Source organism: Stegastes partitus, unplaced genomic scaffold (assembly GCF_000690725.1).
Source record: "Stegastes partitus isolate 25-593 unplaced genomic scaffold, Stegastes_partitus-1.0.2 Scaffold1176, whole genome shotgun sequence".
Classification (NCBI taxonomy): Eukaryota; Metazoa; Chordata; class Actinopteri; family Pomacentridae; genus Stegastes; species Stegastes partitus.
Genome location: NW_007578907.1, coordinates 58,571 through 77,420, shown reverse-complemented (window position 1 = coordinate 77,420; position 18,850 = coordinate 58,571). Strand labels below are relative to the sequence as shown.

Below are 18,850 nucleotides of genomic sequence, written 5' to 3'. Positions count from 1 at the left end.
ACACAGATTTGACCAAGTCGTGTTGGTTCAGAGGAAACGAGTTCAGATGCTGCGAGAAGGTGTGAAAAATCACACCTCAGCCTCGAGCAGCACAGATACAAGTCGGCTCTCGGAGTCATGAGCATGTGCTTGGTGTCAGACTGCTGCAGAGGAGCTGCTCTGCTTCAAGCTACAAACTGTTTCAGGCCGACTTTGTTCCCGACGCCGTGTTTCATCCGACATCAGCTGCGTCGGGTCTGGCGGCGCCCCAGAAAGCTTCAGGTGAAGGTTCCCCCCTCCATGTCACCTGCGTGACCCCGTAAACCCGCTCCGCTCCACGTTGTTTATTTTGACATGTAGATGTGCAACTTCAAAACACAGGAAGTGGAATATTCGAGGGGAAACCTCCGCCCACCGAGACACACCGACCTGCAGACGCACACACCCGAGCAGGATAAACAGTGAATGAAGCTCCTGTTCTCACTAACTGCTGCCGATTAGAGCTGCAGCTGCAACACGAGACATTCATTGTGAAAAGGTCTCTGCGATGACCTCAGAGGGAATCTTTCTGTGCGCTGCTCTATTTTTAGTTTGGGGAGACACAGAAAACCTCATATTTCATTTCACTCCACCCGCATCACGGCAGCATCACGTTGCCGTCTGACATTTTCTTCTCGTTCACCTGGAGACGAGATCACGTCAGAAAACAGGATTTTTAATCACGTTTAACTTTAATTTTGTGGCACAAGCGAGCGTCGTTTAACAGACATTTCCTACTTTGTTTCCTTGTTTTATATGTTTGACAATTTGATTTATTTATTTCTGCTATTTCCATCTCTCTCTATACATATATACATTCATATATATATTTTTATTTCTATTCATCTTATTACTACTGTTTCAGTGTGGAACAGGTGCACCTTGTATAACTGTGTTTGTGACCAATAAAAGGCCTTGAATCCTTGAATCAATTGACATCCATCCTCAACCTCAGCATGTTTCTGGACTGTGGGAGGAAGCCGGAGAACCCGGAGAGAACCCACGCTGCACGGGGAGAACGTGGAGACTCCACACAGAAAGATCCTCATCGGGACGTGAACCGGCGACCTTCTAGCTGTGAGGCGACGGTGCTAACCACTGAACCACCCTGCAGCCCATCAATTGACATGTTAATGCAAAAAAAAAAAAAAAGGCCAAAACTGTTCATAATGTCCACGTCAAAAATCTGTATTTATGCAAATGTGTTCTTTTGCAGTGTTTGACTATAAACTGACAATATTTTTACTGTATTTAAATCTATAACAAATAGAACTGTCTTACAGGTATTTTCCATCATTTCCCCATTTTTTTAAAACTTATTATTTTTGTTTAAATTTAAATCTGGCACTGTTGCGGCCAGATTTGAACAGTTTTTTGCTTTTTTTTAAAATTAAATAACTTTTAATTTATTTTACAGTGCAGATAAACACACACATCTCAGTTTTTTTCCTCTTGTGGTCGACAGACTTCAGGCTTGTTGTGGTAGAAAGATGATTTTTTTTAGACATTTTCTGTAAATTCTTTTATATTTTTTAATCATATGTTGATATTTTTAAATGTTTGATATACTATAATATACTGTTTTTTATATATGTGAATTTGTTTGACATTTTTTGAACATTTTTAATTTGCTGATTTAAAGTTTTTAGCATTTTTTTCACATTATGTTACATTTTTTGGTGTATTTTAAATATATTTTTTGGGCATATTTTATATAAATGCAGATTTAAAAGTATTTTTGTTTGATATTTCCCTCCAGTCCTCTTCCAAAGAACACTGGCTCATATTTCAGATGTGTATAAGTTGCTAACAGCTCCAACAAACTGATTTTTTTTCCTCTGAAATTCTCACGAATTTCAAGAAATGTTTCAATGAGCTGAGCAGAAATCAGACAGCAGAGAAATTTAGAACAGATTTGTAGATAAGAGCTTCGTCTTTTCCTCTTTGCTGTGTTATTAATCAGGCGACGACTTTATTTTTAGTTTGGGGAGACACGCTGAACCTCGTATTTCGCTCCACCTGCATCGCTGCAGTATCAGATCATTGTTTGACATTTGCTTCATCTCGTCTTTCATTTGTGGATGAGATCAAGTCGGCGCAGCATCAAAAACACATGAACTCGTGTTTGTGACTGTAAAGTTCACGCTGCCGACCAGCTCTCAGATAAACAAGCCTCTCAGCTCCTTCCTCTTTGTGGTCGACAGGCTGCAGGTTTCTTGCGGTGCGCAGATAGTAGGAAAAAGTGATGTCACCATGGGGTGTGTGAGTGCTCAGTGTGGCCTACATGGGCTGGTCTCTAACCATAGGGCATAACCTTTACAGACTGAACACTATAGTTCATGAAAGCAGAGTCTCCGGTGTTCTTTCTCTGCACAGAACCCTAAACTGATATTACTTTCTGCAGGAAGAGCAGAGAAATTAAAGCTCTTTTGTCCTCTATTTTGAGCTTTTCTTTCACATCAGTGACACACAGTCATTAATACAGAGTGTAGACGTGTTTGCTCACTCAAATAAAACAGCATTAAAGTCATATCATCATCATCATCATCATCATCAGGCATCTTCATCATGACGGTTTCCAAAAACAAATCAAAATGACACATTCAAGTGTTTTCTCACCATACCACTGTTCTGCTCTGTACTGATGAAACCAGCAGTGGAAAGTACCTGTTTACTAAAGAACTACACCTAAGTACAAATCAAGGTACTCGACTTCCTTTAGATTTTCCATGTTGTGGTACTTTCTCCTTCCGCTCAGCCACATCGCGGAATAAAAATATTGTACTTTCTGATGTTTAAGATGCAAATCTAAGACAAAAACACGTTTCATGTGGCAGGTACATAAAGAGAGGGACGAGAGAGTCCAAAAGTTTCCAGCAACACTGTCTAACTTGCAAAAACACATTTATTAGTGATGTTGTTTTGTTTGTTTGTTTTTTGTTTTAATCAGAAAATGGACAATTTGCATTTGAAACATTGCTAATAATTACATTTTTGCAAGGTAGACAGTGTGCAAGGATCCTGTGGAAACTTAAAATGGACACAGATTAAACCAGTGGATTCCAACTAGTGTCTAATCTGGTAAATTTTATTTTATTTTATTTTCTAAAAATATTCTGTTGAGATTTTATCTATATGTTATATATATATATATATTCGATTGTTTAACAATATTTTTATACTTGTAAGTTTTGAAAACATTTTAGATCTATTTTTTTTAAATTTATATAAACATTTTTAAAACGTTTTGAGCGTATTGATCATACATGTATTGATCTGATTCCAGGCTACACTGATTTAAACTGTCCCCGGAAATTACGTCACGAAGAAAAAAGTTTTTATATTTTTCTTTTTAATAATTTGATCATTGAAAGTTGATAAAACACATGAATATAGTAAATGAGTGGCTCTTATTTTTTTTTAAAAATCCTATTTTAGTGTCTGTGTATGTATCGGAATGCTATCCTCCTGCCGGAGGCTAACGTCGCCCAGCGGGATGCTAACTTCACCAGCAGCAGCGGCAGCAGCAGCGATGGCAGCCGGGCGGTGAGACACATGTAGCCGCAGCAGCAGCAGCAGCAGCAGCAGCAGCAGCCTGGGAGCCCAAACACACTGACCCCCGGGGTCAACCGAGGACACTTAAGCAACATGTCTCGCCACAGAAATGTTCGTGGTTACAACTACGACGAAGGTAGCCAACTTTAAGTCGTTGTTATTGTCGATTTACGACAAGGCCTCATTAGCCGGTCACTAGTTAGCCGCTAAGCTGACAACTCACTGTTGTTGCGTTAGCGGCTAACGCTAGCTGGTTTAGCTGCTGTCGTGTCACTTGGAACCGAGCACAGGATAAACAACGTGTTTACCGCAGCTGTCAGGCTAATGCTGTAATGCTAAACCTGGACGTGACGTGTCGGTAACTAACAGTGTAGCTAATGTTTACTTTAGATGATGACAGCTACCTAGCTAGCATGCTAACTATCCACTGTTGCAGTCTCCTAATATATTGTAGGGCAGGCGACATCAGGCTACACTGCCTTCTCCTGAGCTCACTGACTTGCTCACTCTCGGTAAATCACATATAAATATAGAGATTAACCTCGCAGCTAATGTCCAGTTTGCTGTGTTTGTGAAGTTGCTGACAGGGCAGAGTGGCAGCTGTCACACAGGAGCTGCCTGTTTCCTACATGAGTGTGTTTGTGTGGAGCAAAGCAACACCTGTGAACCTTGGTTTGTCATTTATTCCAGACTTCGACGATGACGACATGTACGGACAGTCTGTGGAGGACGACTACTGCTGCATATCACCAGCAACAGGTTGGTAATCAGGAAGGATTTATGGTTGGACTGATTCAAAGATACACAAATCCATGTTTATGAGTGAATGGCAGCATTAAAGCTAACATTTCCACGGTGACTTGTGTACTGGTGTTGTCCCAAGTGTTTCCAGCTATCCACCAAACTGATGACTTTATTCAGTGTGATTTCATGGTGTTTTTCCATCAGTGACGCCACATTTACCCGCTGTAGCCGAGGAAACGGGAAAACACCAGGCGATGCATCAAGAGCTGCACGATATTGGAAAAATCTGACGCCGGAATGCTTTGTTTATCCGTGATCTTTGTTGTGATATGAAAAAATACAGGAATTTTTAGCAGATGATTTGAATACCTCCATTTGGAAAGACTGAATCCTTTTAGAATGATTGGAGGGATTTTGTAGGGACGCGCATCCACGTGGAAAACAGAAAATAATATAAAAAACAAAACTGAAAGATGCAGTTTGGAAGCTTTCTCATGCAGACATCTGAAGTAGTTTTTTCTCTGGATGACGTACAGAGCTGTCTTGCTGAATTAGGCTCGTCGTCCTTGTCGTTGTTTCTTTCCTGTTCCTCTTGTTTTGCTGTGAAGCCTGCTTGTAAACAAACTCTTTTAGGTAAAGGAAAAACAGTTGGCGTGTCCAAAAGGCCTTACGTCAGGCTAAGTAATGTTCAGACAGACGTCTCTTCATGGAAAATGTGAATTGTGCCAGTTTTATTGGTGTATCAAGCAGCGGAACAAGTGTTTGAGTTTGTTAGTGTTCACGTCACAATGTTGGTGCTGAAATAATATATCGATATATTGTGCAGCTCTACACCTGAGAAGGAAGCAAGCTAAGTAGCTAGCCTCTATCTTTTTTTAATTGTATTGATTACCTGCGATGGATTCTGATTTATTTCGTGTGATGACTGACCACAGATAGCGGCGCTAACGTTAGCTGCATGAGCGATCGACTTGACATTTATTTAATGTAAGCTGTGTATGTTTAGTTACCATGAAGTATAATAAAACTTTCATAGATTATCACAACAACATGACATCATCAGTCTGCGTCGTGACATCATCAAGCTGCGTCTTTTGTTATGGTTTAGATTTCCAGCAGCAGAGAATGCATCCTGGGTGTTTAATCTGCTCGACCTGATGAATCGACCTGATGGTTCTGTTTCAGGTCCAGTGGGTGTTGGCTTTTATCAGCACCGTTCATTCATAGCACGCCTTGAGGGTAAACTTTAAAATCTCGTTGCCCTCTACAGCCTCTGGGCTCACTGTATCCTCCACACTGATATCACAACTCCTCAGAAAATCGCTGGCTGATCAACAAAGAGTCCAGCAGGGATAATATCTGGTACCTCTTTATTTCATCCACTGAAAGAAAACGGGAGCTGCTTGAAATTTGTTAATAATAAAGATTGTTAAAAATATATATATTTAATAACCTATAGTAAGGATTTAGTGTGATCAAATGTGCATTATACATAAATATGATAACAAATTGCACCTTTATTTGCATGCACAGTTCATGCAACAAATGAAAAATTAAATACTATAATTAGAATAAAAAGATAATAAAATGCCAACGATAATTCAATACAAAAGTCCATAATAAAAGTCATGGAGAGATCTGGTACCAGTACATTACAGGAAACGACATAAAAACCACATAAACAAGCTAAAAAAGATGACTTTGCTGTGTGTTGGTTCTACTCTGGACAACACTGATGAGGGATGTTCATAATCAGATAAATAATCTGATTTAAAAGCTAAATCTTAATGTGAACAAAGAACCAACAAGTGTTTTCTATTTTTAATCACATCTCATAGTTTTGACCTTAAATGAGCTTGTTTTTTTTTGTTGCAGCAAATCAGTTCATCTACTCGCGTCAGGACAGACAAGCGCCGAAGGGGGAACCGTTAGAGGAGGAAGAATATGAGGAGGAGGACGTTCCGATGTCTCCCACCGTCAACCACGACCTGGACCCTCTCGATCAAGGTGCTGATGTTCACCTGTGATTCTCGTGTTTGAAGACGTGCAGATCCTGTTGAATTTCTTCCTGATGTATTCGTCTTTGTCTTAAAAACGGCGTCTCTGTGTGTCGCCCCTTTAGCCAAGCTGTACTCCTGTCTGGACCACATGCGGGCCGTGCTGGGAGACGCGGTGCCCGACTCGGTTCTGACCCAGGCGGCCATCAGATGTGGCTTCGACCCGCAGAGGGCCCTGGACGCGGTTCTGTCCGAAGACGCCAAAACGGCTCCGGTGACCAAAACCGCGACTGAGGAGAAAACGCCAGCGGCGAAGGAGAAAGCGCCGCTTCCACAGAGAACCAAGCCGGAGGTGGCGGCTGAGAAAGGTACGCCGCAGGAACACGGTCGGGGTTTTAACGAGTCCTGGAGACGTTAAGCTGTTAATTAAAATCACAACTAGACAGTTACGTGTCTTGCAGACACACATAGAAAAGGAAAGTCACTCATTAATTACCAGGTTTTTAATTAAGAGCATTTCAGTTTGTCGGCTACAGTTTTTTTTGAGGTCTTGCTAAGAAAATCTGAAATCATAGCTACTCTGTGGGAGAAAATATGGAATTAAAGGCTGAACACTTTTATAAAAGAGAGATTTCATTTGCTGTTTATTTGAAATACTCATAAATATATATATTTTTGCATTGTTATGGTGTACTAAGTGAAGTTTAAATTAGCAAAAAAGTCCAATTTAAGGACTTAATATCATGTGTGATACCTCAGTATATTTATGCTCTTCTGTTCCAGCTTTTTATTTTATCTTGGCTTTGCATCGGACTCGTATCTTACTGCTTTTCTTACGCTTTTTTTCTTATGGCTTTTAGTATTTTCCAAGCAGTATTTGACACAAGAATTTCCTTTGGTATTAATGAAGTTTTGTCGTATTTAAACTCAAATTGACGTCGCTGTAAATAGTGATGGAGTAGAACCAGAGAAACCCGATCGATTGGTCGCAAGAACATAAAGTTTTCCTGAAGTGTTCCACAGTTCTCCTGCTAGACTAATTAGCCCCAAAAGAATCGTAAACCAGCAGAAAAAGCCAGAATTTGCAGCATAAATTAAAGAAAAAAACCAAAAACTGACTAAGAGCAGAGCAGCTGCACATTCAGAGGATTCATGAGAATAAATCAGCTGCTGGTCCAGAACCAGAACTGGTAGCTGCTGGATGATCCAGGTGTTGGTTGTTGAGCTGAAACACAAACTGATGGTTGTGAAGTTTAAACTCCAGAAACAACACAGACGACTTGTTTGGCGTCGAGTTCAGTAAATGTAGAATAAGTTAGAAAGTTCTGGGTTGATCCTGGAGGACTGTCGATGTTTTCTCCTTGTAAAAGTCACACAGATGAGATGAACCAGCCGACCTGGATGCTGAGTTCTTTTAAAGGTCTTTTTGGGGACACCAGAGGAGACCGTTTAAATGTAAAACAGACTCCCTTATCGCTCTGACGTGGCTGCTGATGGTCAGATCTGAATTGATTGAGACTTTGTTCTTCCCTTCGTCCATCTTGTCCTTTTTCTTTAATTGAAGGGAACTTAGTTGCATCCAGCTGTTTAGTTGCTCTGATGCAGTAGTTCTGGATTAATCCTGGAAGGCTGCTCATGTTTCTCCTTCTGAAAGTAAAACCAGGAACACCTGCAGCTCATTTCTTCAGAAGACACTAAAGCTAACTCCAGTAATGTCGGCAGCTTTGTGGTGACGCTTTAAAGTCAAGTGTTTTAACAGAGTGCCTTCTCTCTGCTCTTCTGTTCACGGCGTGATTCGTCTGGTTCCTGCTCGTCCCGTCCTTCCTCCTCGACATCCTCGCTTGGCTTTCGTAAGGTAAGGAGCCTTCTTGTCTGCTTCTCTCACAGGCGTCACAGCACAGAAAGCTCAGACTGAAACACAACCAAACTTACGCGACCTTTTATCTCCGCATAATTCAGTTAGCGGTAAAAGTCTAAACTTTAATCCTAAAAGTGTGAGTCCGGTTATCGGCGCCGGCACCAGTCTGGCCCAGCTGATGTCTGAGCATGAACAGAAGAGCGGAGGAGCCGCCGGTTCTCCTCCGGCGCTGATGTGTAACCTGTCGCTGGGAACGCTGGCGTCTCTCACCATGTCTCAGACCCCGGCTCCCTCCAAGCTTTCCGTTTCGCTCTGTAATCTGTCGCTAAACGGCCCCAACGTCCCCGCTGTGACCCCTCCCCCCGGGTTCGGTCTCGGTTCTGTCCGGCAGAACTCTCAGCCCTCAGCCGACCCAAAGGGAAGCCCGTCGCTGGCCGATTTAATCCAGGAGCACTCGACCCGCGGTGGCTCCCAGCTCAGCCTGAGCAGCAGCGTGTCGCCGGTCCCGAGTCTGTCGCTGTCTGAACTGGCCTCTCAGCACCAGAACAGGCGGAACCAGGCGTCCCCGGGCCCGGGCGGGACTCGGCTCGCCCTGCAGCACCAACCCCCTGCACCCAAACAGCCACCTGGCCTCTCCGAGCTGCTCTCTTTGTCTAGTTTGACATCTGAGCAGAAAAGTGAAACCTCAGCCACCTCATCTGGGTCGCAGCTCTGCCTCAGCTCGCTGCTCTCACCAGCAAAACCAGAGAGGAGGGCGGACGCGCTGGCAGGGCGCCCCGCCGAGGGCGGAGCCGGGCCCGGCCGCAAACCAAACCACAGAGCCTCCAAACTGGGTCACGGCATCGACCTGAGCACGCTCATGGCCTGTCAGCCGGACGCCGACCTCCCCTCGCCCTCCTCTCTGACACCCGTCCGGCTGGATTCTTCTGTTTTCGCTCAGCCTTCGGTATTTGCGATTTGTTTGTCGATTCAAAGCCGCAGGCGACTGAAGAGGATGAAGGGAAGGGGGAAAGTTCGGAGGACGGGTTACCGGGACTTCGTCTGCGAGTCTCCAGACGGAACCGAGGAGCAGCTCGACTCGCTTTCGCCAATCGTACCTTTTCTCTTCGACACGCCGTCGCCAGACGACATCGTTCGAGCCAAACAGCGGAAAGCTTTCACGAGGTAGATGGAGGGACGGTTCTGATTCCTGGATTCCTCTGAGCGGCAGCATCTTTTTGAAACGGCGTCTGCAGCTCCTGTTTTCAGAACAACATGCAGCAGACATTGCTGTGATTTTAGTGCACATTTTTTTTTGCGTTTTCTTTTTCGACTGAGACATAAATACAATGATGTGATTTCTGCTGCAGTCTGAACACTCTGGGTTTATGTCTGGAGGGTTTTTAGGACTGGACGTCTCTGCAGCACCACAGAGCTCCATTTTTAACAGATTGTTTTGGTGCATTTTGAATTTATGAAAAGACTGCAGCTCCTGGATGTTGAGACATTTCAGTTCACTTCTTTTTTCATTTAACCAATCGCGTCTATCGTACATTATGTGGTTCTCAGAAACAGTGGAGGCGCTTCTTTAGGGTGATGAAGCTGAGCGATCCGGCCCAAAGATCGTGTGATGATGCTTTGGGGTAGAATTTAAATCCTCAGACTTGATTAAACACCTGGGATCGAGGATGCAGAACCTGTCACTTAGACTCAGCTCTCTCCATCCTGGGTTCGTTCTGGTTTTTATGGTGAAAGTTCTGACCCAAAGTGGTGACTCGTGTCTCTGCTGCTGTTGTCGTGACTCAGTGTCGTTCGGCTGCCTCTCCGGTGAATCTCTCGTCCTGCACGAGAACTAGATCTCCACCGTCTCCAGAAACCTCCACCAGCACCAGCACGTGTTAAACCTCCGTCTGAACCAGGCCTGTAGGTCACTGCTGAGGCTGGAGCCGGAGTGGAGCTCCGGTTTGCAGCCAAGAGCAGAATAGAGAAGTCTGGTGGCGTCGGAGTTCGTCTGCAGGCCGACTGAATCACCGGAGACCGAATGACGTCTGGAAACGGCATCACGGCGACCTGCAGGGGAAAGAAGAGACGAGCAGGAGAGGGCGACCGGCCGAAACTGATAAAAAAATAAAAATCTTAGTCTCAAAATTTGGATAAACACAAACTCTAATGCAAAACTTTGTTGGAAAATGTACGCTCACTTTTTAATCTAAAGAGACGATTATCCTTGGCTGCTGATTGGCTGTTGGCCGTAACGGGTAACCAATCGGATGGAGCTGTCAGTGAATTCATATATTTTATCAGGAATCGGTTAAAAACATACAGATAATTTGGAAAAATGCTGAATATTGAATCTGATTGTGCACCGCTAGCAGCATTGTCAGGTTAAATCCTCACATGTAGCTCGTTAAGTGACGGGTTCTGCGGTTAAATCATTAAACCGTCGGACCGCTCCGTCCTGGATGAAGCGCCTCCAACACTTCTGCCGGAGAAAAACACTACGTGGTCATTCCTTCTCACATCACCAAACGCCTGCTCGGCCACCTTTACAGCATGAAATACGGATCTTGTTAAAGACTTTATATATCAAGTACTGTTCTCTAATCTATGAAGATTTCCTGTTGATCCATTTTCAGCAGGTTTTTTCGTGCATTTAAATTTGAGTCTGTTTGAACGACGACGTCTCTGCAGCTATTAGAGATAAAAGCAGGTCTGAAAGTAAAACCTAGACATTGTTAAAAACACGATTTTCACATTTTGAAGCTCCAGAACAGCTTGTCTAATCTGAAAGTTCAACATAAACAACTTCCTCTTCATTTCTGTGACCAAGTGGTTCATATTAAAGTTTTCTAATGTTTAGTTTTGTGTTGTTGAGACCTGCAGCTACGTGTGGCTCAGAAAACATCACGAGCTGACTTTTGCTTCATTAGTTTTTTGAGTTAAAAGATGGAACTTGTGTTGACCGCTTCAGTTTTTTAAAAATATATTTCAACTCACCCAGAATTCTGAGTCAGCGTCATGATGAGGAATAACAGAGAACAGTTCCTCAGATATTCAAACAGACTCAAGATTCAAAACCTGCTGGAAGAGCGTCGACGGGCGATTTCCAGAAAGATAATCTTGCGAATTCTTTCACATATCAAGCTAAAATATCCAGATTACGACAAAGCTGAGATGAGTGAGCAGGACGCTGGTGGTTTTAGAGGGAATAACCGGATATCCAGAACCTCTGCGGACCAACAGAACGACGCTCTGATCACTGCAATAACACATGTACAGTGTTACGAATTCCTTTTTTTTACTCCGACAAGCGGACACGTCTCTATTTGAGCAACTCAGTCTGGCAGCTTGAACACGACTGCATCTTTACACGACAGTATTTTAGGGAGTTTTAAAGACTTTTGTTTCTTCTTCGCTGCCGTCAGCTTCTTCTTTTCTTACTTTTTTTATTTTTGTACGCTCCGACAGCCGGCGGCTTTTTAATTTTTCTACGACCGCACAGTAACGTGATCACAGCAGGGAAATTTAAAGTCTCTTGTTCTTTTTTTTTCACGTGGCCTCTTTTCTGAGCCGAGGGGATCGAGGTCGGCGGCGCAGGTGTTCTGCAGCGATTGGAATATGGATCAGTTAACCAGCGTGCTGGTTTGGTGCTCCGCTTCACGGCGTGAGGTTGACTTTTTTGGTTTGGAGGACACCTGGAGATTTTCCCATGAAGGGAACGAGAACACACACATGCAAACAGACTCTCAGACACACACACACACACACAGACACATGGATGCTTTTAACCGACTGAACAGTTTAACTCGATGTATGCGCGATGAATAAAACTGTACTGAAGCTTTGCAATACTGCTGGATTTGATTTACGCTGGGTGTGTGTTCGCACGCTGCCAGAGGTTCATTTGTCAATTTTGAAATAAAGAAGACTGAAGTTATGTGCTGTGAACGCGCCTCTGTTCAGGCGTCTCCTCCAGAAACACATATTTAGGTGCTGAACTAATAAAGCAGCTCTATTCCTATTTATAGATTAAAATATCTGCATGTTTGTGCAGCTCCATGATCAGCTTTCTGTTTCTGTAAGGCACGTTTTAAAGAGCTGCAGAAGAAAAGGTTCATGACAAAGACTCCTCGGGGTGTTTTCGTACTCAATTTATATTTTTTAGTGACTTGTTTCCAAATTCTGCTGTTTCTTACAGCTAGTGCAGCCCTTAGCGACACCTTTTCATTTATTTACTGCAAAACTGGTCAACGAACAAGAGACTTTCTTTTCTAAAAGTTTAAATTTCCTCCTCAGTTATTCAGAAATGCGGCTGGTGCAACAAGTGAAACGCTTCGTAAAGACAATCTCATCGTGTATCTGCAGCAACAGTTGCATTATTTATGTAACTCATGTATTTTCAGTTACTGGTGTTGCTTTGAATGCAGGTTAACTGTCTCATAACAGTTTTTTTTTTTTGTGCTTCTGTTATATTTTTCCTCACTGCGTCTCCATGGAAACACAACAACTTTAATGCACGCAGACGTCAGACAATAGATAAATATTTGATTATTTGTTTTACAAAAACGTAAAAATCACCATGTTTCCGAGTGTCCACGGACATCAACGCCGCTGGAAAAGGTGTCGTCTCCATATACTGTAGATGTCGAACTGTTTACAGATGGTTTTGTCGCGTCTCTGTCGTCTTGTGTTGTGCTTTTGACATCTCGCGTCTCGTTTAATATGTTCTCGGGGCAGTTTTGTCTCTTTAATGTCTTATTTTTTGTAGTTTTGCTTGTCGTCGTTGTTGGTCTGTGTCTTTTTTGGGAAAGTTTTGTCTCCTTTCTGTTGTTTTATGTCACATATTCGTATGTATATATGTCTGTCTGTGCTCATGTCGACAACTTTGTGCAGGAAAGTGCAGATTTTTCTGTTTTTTGCTGTTATTTTTGTCATGTTTTTTATCAAAACAAAGCGATTTGATGAAATATCACAGTTTCAAGCGTAGATTCGGTTCATTTTCTCGATGGAGCTGCACGTGATGCGTTCAGGGTCCTTCTGGAAGTTAAAATGTGTACGTTTCTACAGTTTTTAGCAAGTACGTGGTGTAAAGTTGGTGATTATTGTAACGAGAATGAGCCTTTCATAGCAGACAGCGGGTTCTGGGGTTCAGAGGGTTAAAAAAGTCTTTGCAGATAACATCACCAGCAACAAGTACACGGCCTTTAAAACACTGAGATCTGCTGAGAAGCTGCCCTCCGTCGCAGTCAGGAGAAGAGGGTTACAGCTGAACTTTCTACACGCTGCTTCACTGATGGGGTTAAATGTTCTCTGGGTCAAAGTGTGTGAACTTTACTCAGGTGCAGAAGGCTGAGTGTGGACCTTCAGGCTGTCAAACAGGCTGCTGAGCCGCAGGGAAATAACGAAGTAGCGGCTGTAATGACAAGTCAAACACCGGGACTGGTTTGTCACCGTACAGCGTGTGCCGTCCTGCAGACAACGGCTCCGGGGCTAATCAGGGATGCTGTGGAGTATTTTTAGGTCGGTGGGAATCAGAAGACGAGCTCATTAAGCAGCAGGTTTGTCCAGCAGCAGCAGCAGCAGCAGCAGCAGCAGCAGCAGCAGCAGCAGCAGCTGCTCTGTTGTCCTTTAGCGCCGAGGCGAGCCAGTGTGTGGGCTGGAGCAGGAAGCTGCAGTCTTGGAGCAAATGTCAGCCGATCATGTCGCTGTGTCTCTCTGACACCACCTACGTAGGAAAATCTGATCATGTCTCTCGACTCTCACAGCTCAGTCAAAGGCTGCGACAGATCAGATCATCCCAAGTGTCTGCAGGGCTGCAGGGCTGCATTTACATGTTGCACAAACAGTGTTGTTGCCACTGCTGGAAATCACCATGTTTATGTCTGACAAGTGGTCCAGAGAGGGCAAGGGGGAGTTACAGGCGTCTAACAGGGGTGACATGTGGCTTTAATGGAGCCTGTAGAGGGCCAGTGAAGTCCTGAAAGTCTGGAGGACGGCAGTGACATTTAGTTCATCTATCTTCTGCATGCTGTTGTTGTTTTACTTTGTTATTTTATCGATGAGCTATTTGGTCTGTTTGGTCCAAAGATCTTCAGTTTGCTGTCACAGGGGGAGGAAAGGAACCAGGAAATGTTCCCACTTAACAATCTGAATTTTTTGAATTTAATGAATAAGTTTTAAGACTGGCAGTTAAACAACAACAAAAAAGATTTTAAACACTTTTGGTTTTCAGACACTACGATGGACTTTATCACCGTCCTGCGACATTTTAGAGAAATAAAAACAAAAGAAATGTCAGAAAATGTTTAAATTGTGAATCAGAGTTTCCTCAAATGTCTCGTTTAGTCCATAGATCTTCAGTTTTTACACAGAGGAAGAAAAAAACCCAGAAAATATTCACATTGAAGGAGCTGAAATCACTGAATTTAAACCTGAAACAAGTGAACAATGAACTCCTGCAGCACTGATTTGCACAGAAACTCATTTCTTTTTCTTAAAGTTTGATTCAAACCTTTAAAGCTGCTAAAACGAATCATCAGTCGAGTAAATCTGAGTCTTTGAGTGTCCGGAGTCGTCTTTAGGTGATTTTCTCGCAGGTTCACACACTATTATCTGATTCACACTTTTATTTTTAAAAGTGAAAACTCCCCAGTAGATTAAAGAATACCTAACTTTAGATTCAGGATTTCCCCACATCACTATCATCACCAGCATCATCATTACCTCACACCAGCCTCTCACTGGAGCTGCAGCCATGATTTGATTTGATTAATTGTTGAAATAAAAAAGTGGTGGCAGCTTCTTCAGTGTGAACCTTTTGTTTTCTCTGTGACAGTAAACTGAACATCTCTGGACCAAACAAGACATTTTTAGGAAACTCTTTTTAGCATCTTCTAGATTTTTTTCTTCACCATTTAACTTATTTTTTGGGTTCGGCGTTTTGAGGACCTTTCTTCAACCCAACTTCCTTTCAAAAAGTTTCCATTTTAGGGCCGGCTTGGGAGGTTTTTTGATTAATTCCGGTTTTTTGGTTCGGTTTTGTTGGCTTCCGTTGGTTTTTGGACTCGGGTTGATTTTTTAAAAAATCAAAACAGTCTCTTCAGTGAGGTATTTTCTGGTTTCTTTCCTCTGTGACAGTAAACTGAAGACATTAGATCCACGTTTCTGACACTGTGGAGACCAAACAGCTGATCGGTTCATCAGGACAATCGAGAACATTTAGTTTAACATGAATTGAAGAGAAAAGATGGTTAAATCTAGAATTCTGACCCTCTGGGGAACTAAAACCAACTGTTGTTTTCATTGTTTTTATCATTATGTCTCTAAAAAGTCTCTTTACAAAGACTTCATTTGGTCGACTAAATTAACCAGCAGCTGTTTTGATGATCGATCAATCAGTCTGAGTCACTTCCTGTCTTTGAAACAGTTCATTTTTACTTTCATTAAACTATATGTTCTGGTTTCTTTCCTCTGTAAACTTGAGTATCTTTGGACCAAACAAGCCATTTGAGCGAACTGTGATCCACACTGTTCGCCAGTTTAGACACCAAACAACCGATGGATTCATCCAGAAAGCAGCTGTAGGTGTCCGCCCTCACTTCAGGTTTCATCCCATAGTTCTGTGTGAAGACGAGCAGCAGCTTGAGGGATTTTTATCAGAAAGCACCACAGCTCTTGGTTCTTTGTGGGGATTTTTATACAGAATGAGATTCTGTTGAGTAACGGATAGATAGAAACCAAACACTGAGACATGAAGCAAACGTTTAGCAGCATCTACACGAGTTCAGCTCGATCTGAGCTGCTGGAGCAGAAGCCGTCGGACCATGTGTGTGTTTTTAGGTGTGTGATTTTGAGGTCAATGTCTGCTGAGTAGGTGGGAGATGTGTGTGTTCTCTGTGTTTGAGTGTGTGTGAGTCATCCTGAAAGGGGTCAGGTGGGCCGCCGCTTCCTCACACGTTTTCATTCATCACCTCCTCGATAAGTCAGCCGGGTCCGGCCTTAAGGCACAAACACTAATGTTTACATGTTTACGGCTTCTTCAAACTCTCAGAGTTTCCTTTCAGTTGTTTTGTGTCTCATTTTTGTGGTTTTAAGACAGTTTTGGACCATTTTGTCTCCGTGTGGTTGTTTTCCGTCAGTTTTTTGTGCCGTCTTTGCCATATTTTGTCTCCCTTTTGTTGTTTTTTTTTACAGTTTTTTGTTTTTTTTTTTTTTTTTTTGTATTATTTTTTCCACTTTGTGTTCCGTTTTTCTTGTTTTGTGTCGTTATTTTTCTTCATTTTAGTCCTTGTATGTGGTTTTAAGGCAGTTTTGTCTCCATGTGGTCGTTTTCTGTCAGTTTTTTGTGCCGTTTTTGTCATATTTTTATCTCCCTTCTGTTGTTTCGTGTCTTATTTCTGTCCTTATGTGTTTTTTTTGAACAGTTTTGCCTTCTTTCTTGTGTCTTTTTGCATCATTTTTTCCATTTTATGTCGTATTTTTTGTGTTATTGTTTCTCAATTTTAGTCCTTAAATGCGTCTTTGAGACGATCTTGTCTCCTTTCTGTTGTTTTGTGTGTCGTTTTTATTTTTGTGTGTCTCCTTTTGGTGATTTTAAGACAGTTTTGTCTCCATGTGGTCGTTTTCCGTCAGTTTTTTGTGCCGTCTTTGTCATATTTTGTCTTCCTTTGTTTTGTGTCTTGTTTTTGTCCTTACACGTGTCTTTCGAACTGTTTTGTCTTCTTGTTTTGTTGTATTATTTTTTCCATTTTGTGTCCCATTTTCTTTGTTTTGTGTCGTTATGTTTCTCAGTTTTAGTCCTTTATGTGACTTTGACACAATCTTGTCTCCTTTCTGTTGCTTAGTGACTCATTCTTGTCATTTTGTGACAGTTTCATGTCCACATTCTGTAGATATTTACTTTTTTACAACCTCCACAACTTTTTTTCTCTCCTTTCTGTTGCTTTGTCTCGTTTCGTTTGTTTTATGCGTCTTCTGTTCAGTCCCGTCTCCCTGTGGTAGTTTTGTAGTTCGTTTTTTGTGTCTCTTTAGGACAGTTTTTACTCCTTTTCTCATGTCGTCTTGTTTTTCTCATTTCGTGTGATCTTGTCTTTGCCATTTTTCATCTCTTCTGTCATTGTGCGTCTCTTTTATGTTTTGTTTTGGTCGTCTTACGTATCTGTGAAGAGCTCACTGCTGCCCCTAGTGGCGTGGATGTGCAGCTTTCTTCTCTTTGTGTCGTTTCTGTTTACGTTCATGTATTTGCAGCTCGTTCGTGTACGTCATTGGCCCCCGTCAGCCACCGTACTTTATGTCTTTTCGACTCCCTTTTTGAAAGTTCGTCTCGTTCCATGTCTCGTTTTGTCTTCTTCCATCAGTAGCTTTGTGTGTCTGGAGGACAGTTCTGGTTCTTCGTGGTAGTTTTGTCGTTCTTGTTTTGGTTCTCGTCTGTTTGTCGTTTTGTGTCTGAGTCACTGATGTTTTCGCAGTCGCACAGAGACGCACCACTTTTGTTTTATTTTACAGAATCTGATGAAAACGAGTCATTCAATCATCCACTCACTCATTATTGTGATTAGATAAAATGTTGTGATTTTAAGCTTTTATCTGGTTAGAACTAGGCGTTGTTCATGGTGCGTTCAAGGGCCGTAGGAAAGTTTAAAATCGTTCTGTTTTTCTGGTTTCTGGCTGATAAATGGTACTTTTTCTTGGGAGATTTGTTTTAGAAAGATTGCGTGACTTTCCAACTCATCTGCAGGTTTTTTGCACTCAGATGGTTAAACAGGAATATTTGCTCACACCGGGTTTTAATCTGTGACTCATCTATTCGCCGGTTCGTCCTGCTGCCGCCACACTGTGAGAGTCCATCCTCCACACTTCACCACCAGCCTGTTCTTTGAATTATCCGTCCTGTTTGCGTGCAGCATGAAGGGACTCCTTTTGTAATTTCATTTTACAATCTTGAGTTGCAAACATGAAACTGAATCTTACATGTATTTCCCCTTTTTTCCACCACATTTTGAATTAGATCAAAGGTGATTCTGGTCTTTTGTAGCCTTTAGCGGCCTCAAGTGGTTGTGAAGCTCTGAAAGTAGTCTCCGTTTTAGCTGTTGTGATGACTTTATGAAGTGTTAAAGTCATTGTTTTAGTGCGTCCTGATGTGTTGTCAAGCAGAGATGGTGATGTATAACGCCATAGCTGACTCACCAGCGCTCATCCTGTTCAAGAAACTTTCTTTTTTGCTATTTTCCTTCTGCCTCCACATTCGTGTGTCTGTTTGGACAGGGGAGGGCTGTATTTGCATATCCTGGGCCGACGCCTCTCATCCTGAGCTCAGTTGGGCCCTCGGGCCACAGTGTGCAGATCACTCAATCATTCTTCAAGGGTCCCGATAACCAGAGAAATCCTGGAAGGGAGGATGCCAACTGTTTACCTGACAGTCCAAACAGAGGGAGCAGATCCTGCTCAGACTGTTGTCGTGCTGCCCCGAGGCTCAGCTGCCAAAGAAATCCGCTTGTTTGCAAAAGTATTAGTGTTGTGAAAGAGCAGCGTGTCCGGTAGTTAGAGAGGAGTGCAGCAAGTCTGTTTGACCTCAGGTGAAAACGCAGATCTGATAAAAGCCTTCAGGTTTCATCTTGTGGTTTGTTCTGAGGTTTGTCAACATGTTAATTAATCAGCTTGTTCCACGTTGCCTTTTCAAAACCGAGTCATGGTCGATTAT

The 18,850-nt window shown here is 42.6% G+C and overlaps 1 protein-coding gene across 2 annotated transcripts in view; it reads left to right on the top strand.

Moving 5' to 3' along the window:
• The first annotated feature begins 3,540 nt into the window (after positions 1-3,540).
• Positions 3,541-18,850, top strand: part of hbs1l (HBS1-like translational GTPase) — a 35,878-nt gene continuing 20,568 nt past the window's right edge. The window contains exons 1-5 of one of the 2 annotated variants that reach the window (XM_008297007.1): positions 3,541-3,709; positions 4,264-4,332; positions 6,193-6,324; positions 6,440-6,682; positions 8,175-12,088. In XM_008297007.1, the coding sequence (XP_008295229.1) occupies positions 3,667-3,709; positions 4,264-4,332; positions 6,193-6,324; positions 6,440-6,682; positions 8,175-9,340 (1,653 nt within the window). In that variant the 5' untranslated portion in view covers positions 3,541-3,666 and the 3' untranslated portion in view covers positions 9,341-12,088. Of the gene's footprint in view, positions 3,710-4,263; positions 4,333-6,192; positions 6,325-6,439; positions 6,683-8,174; positions 12,089-18,850 lie in introns of those variants that run through there. The other variant, XM_008297006.1, reaches the window with a different exon arrangement.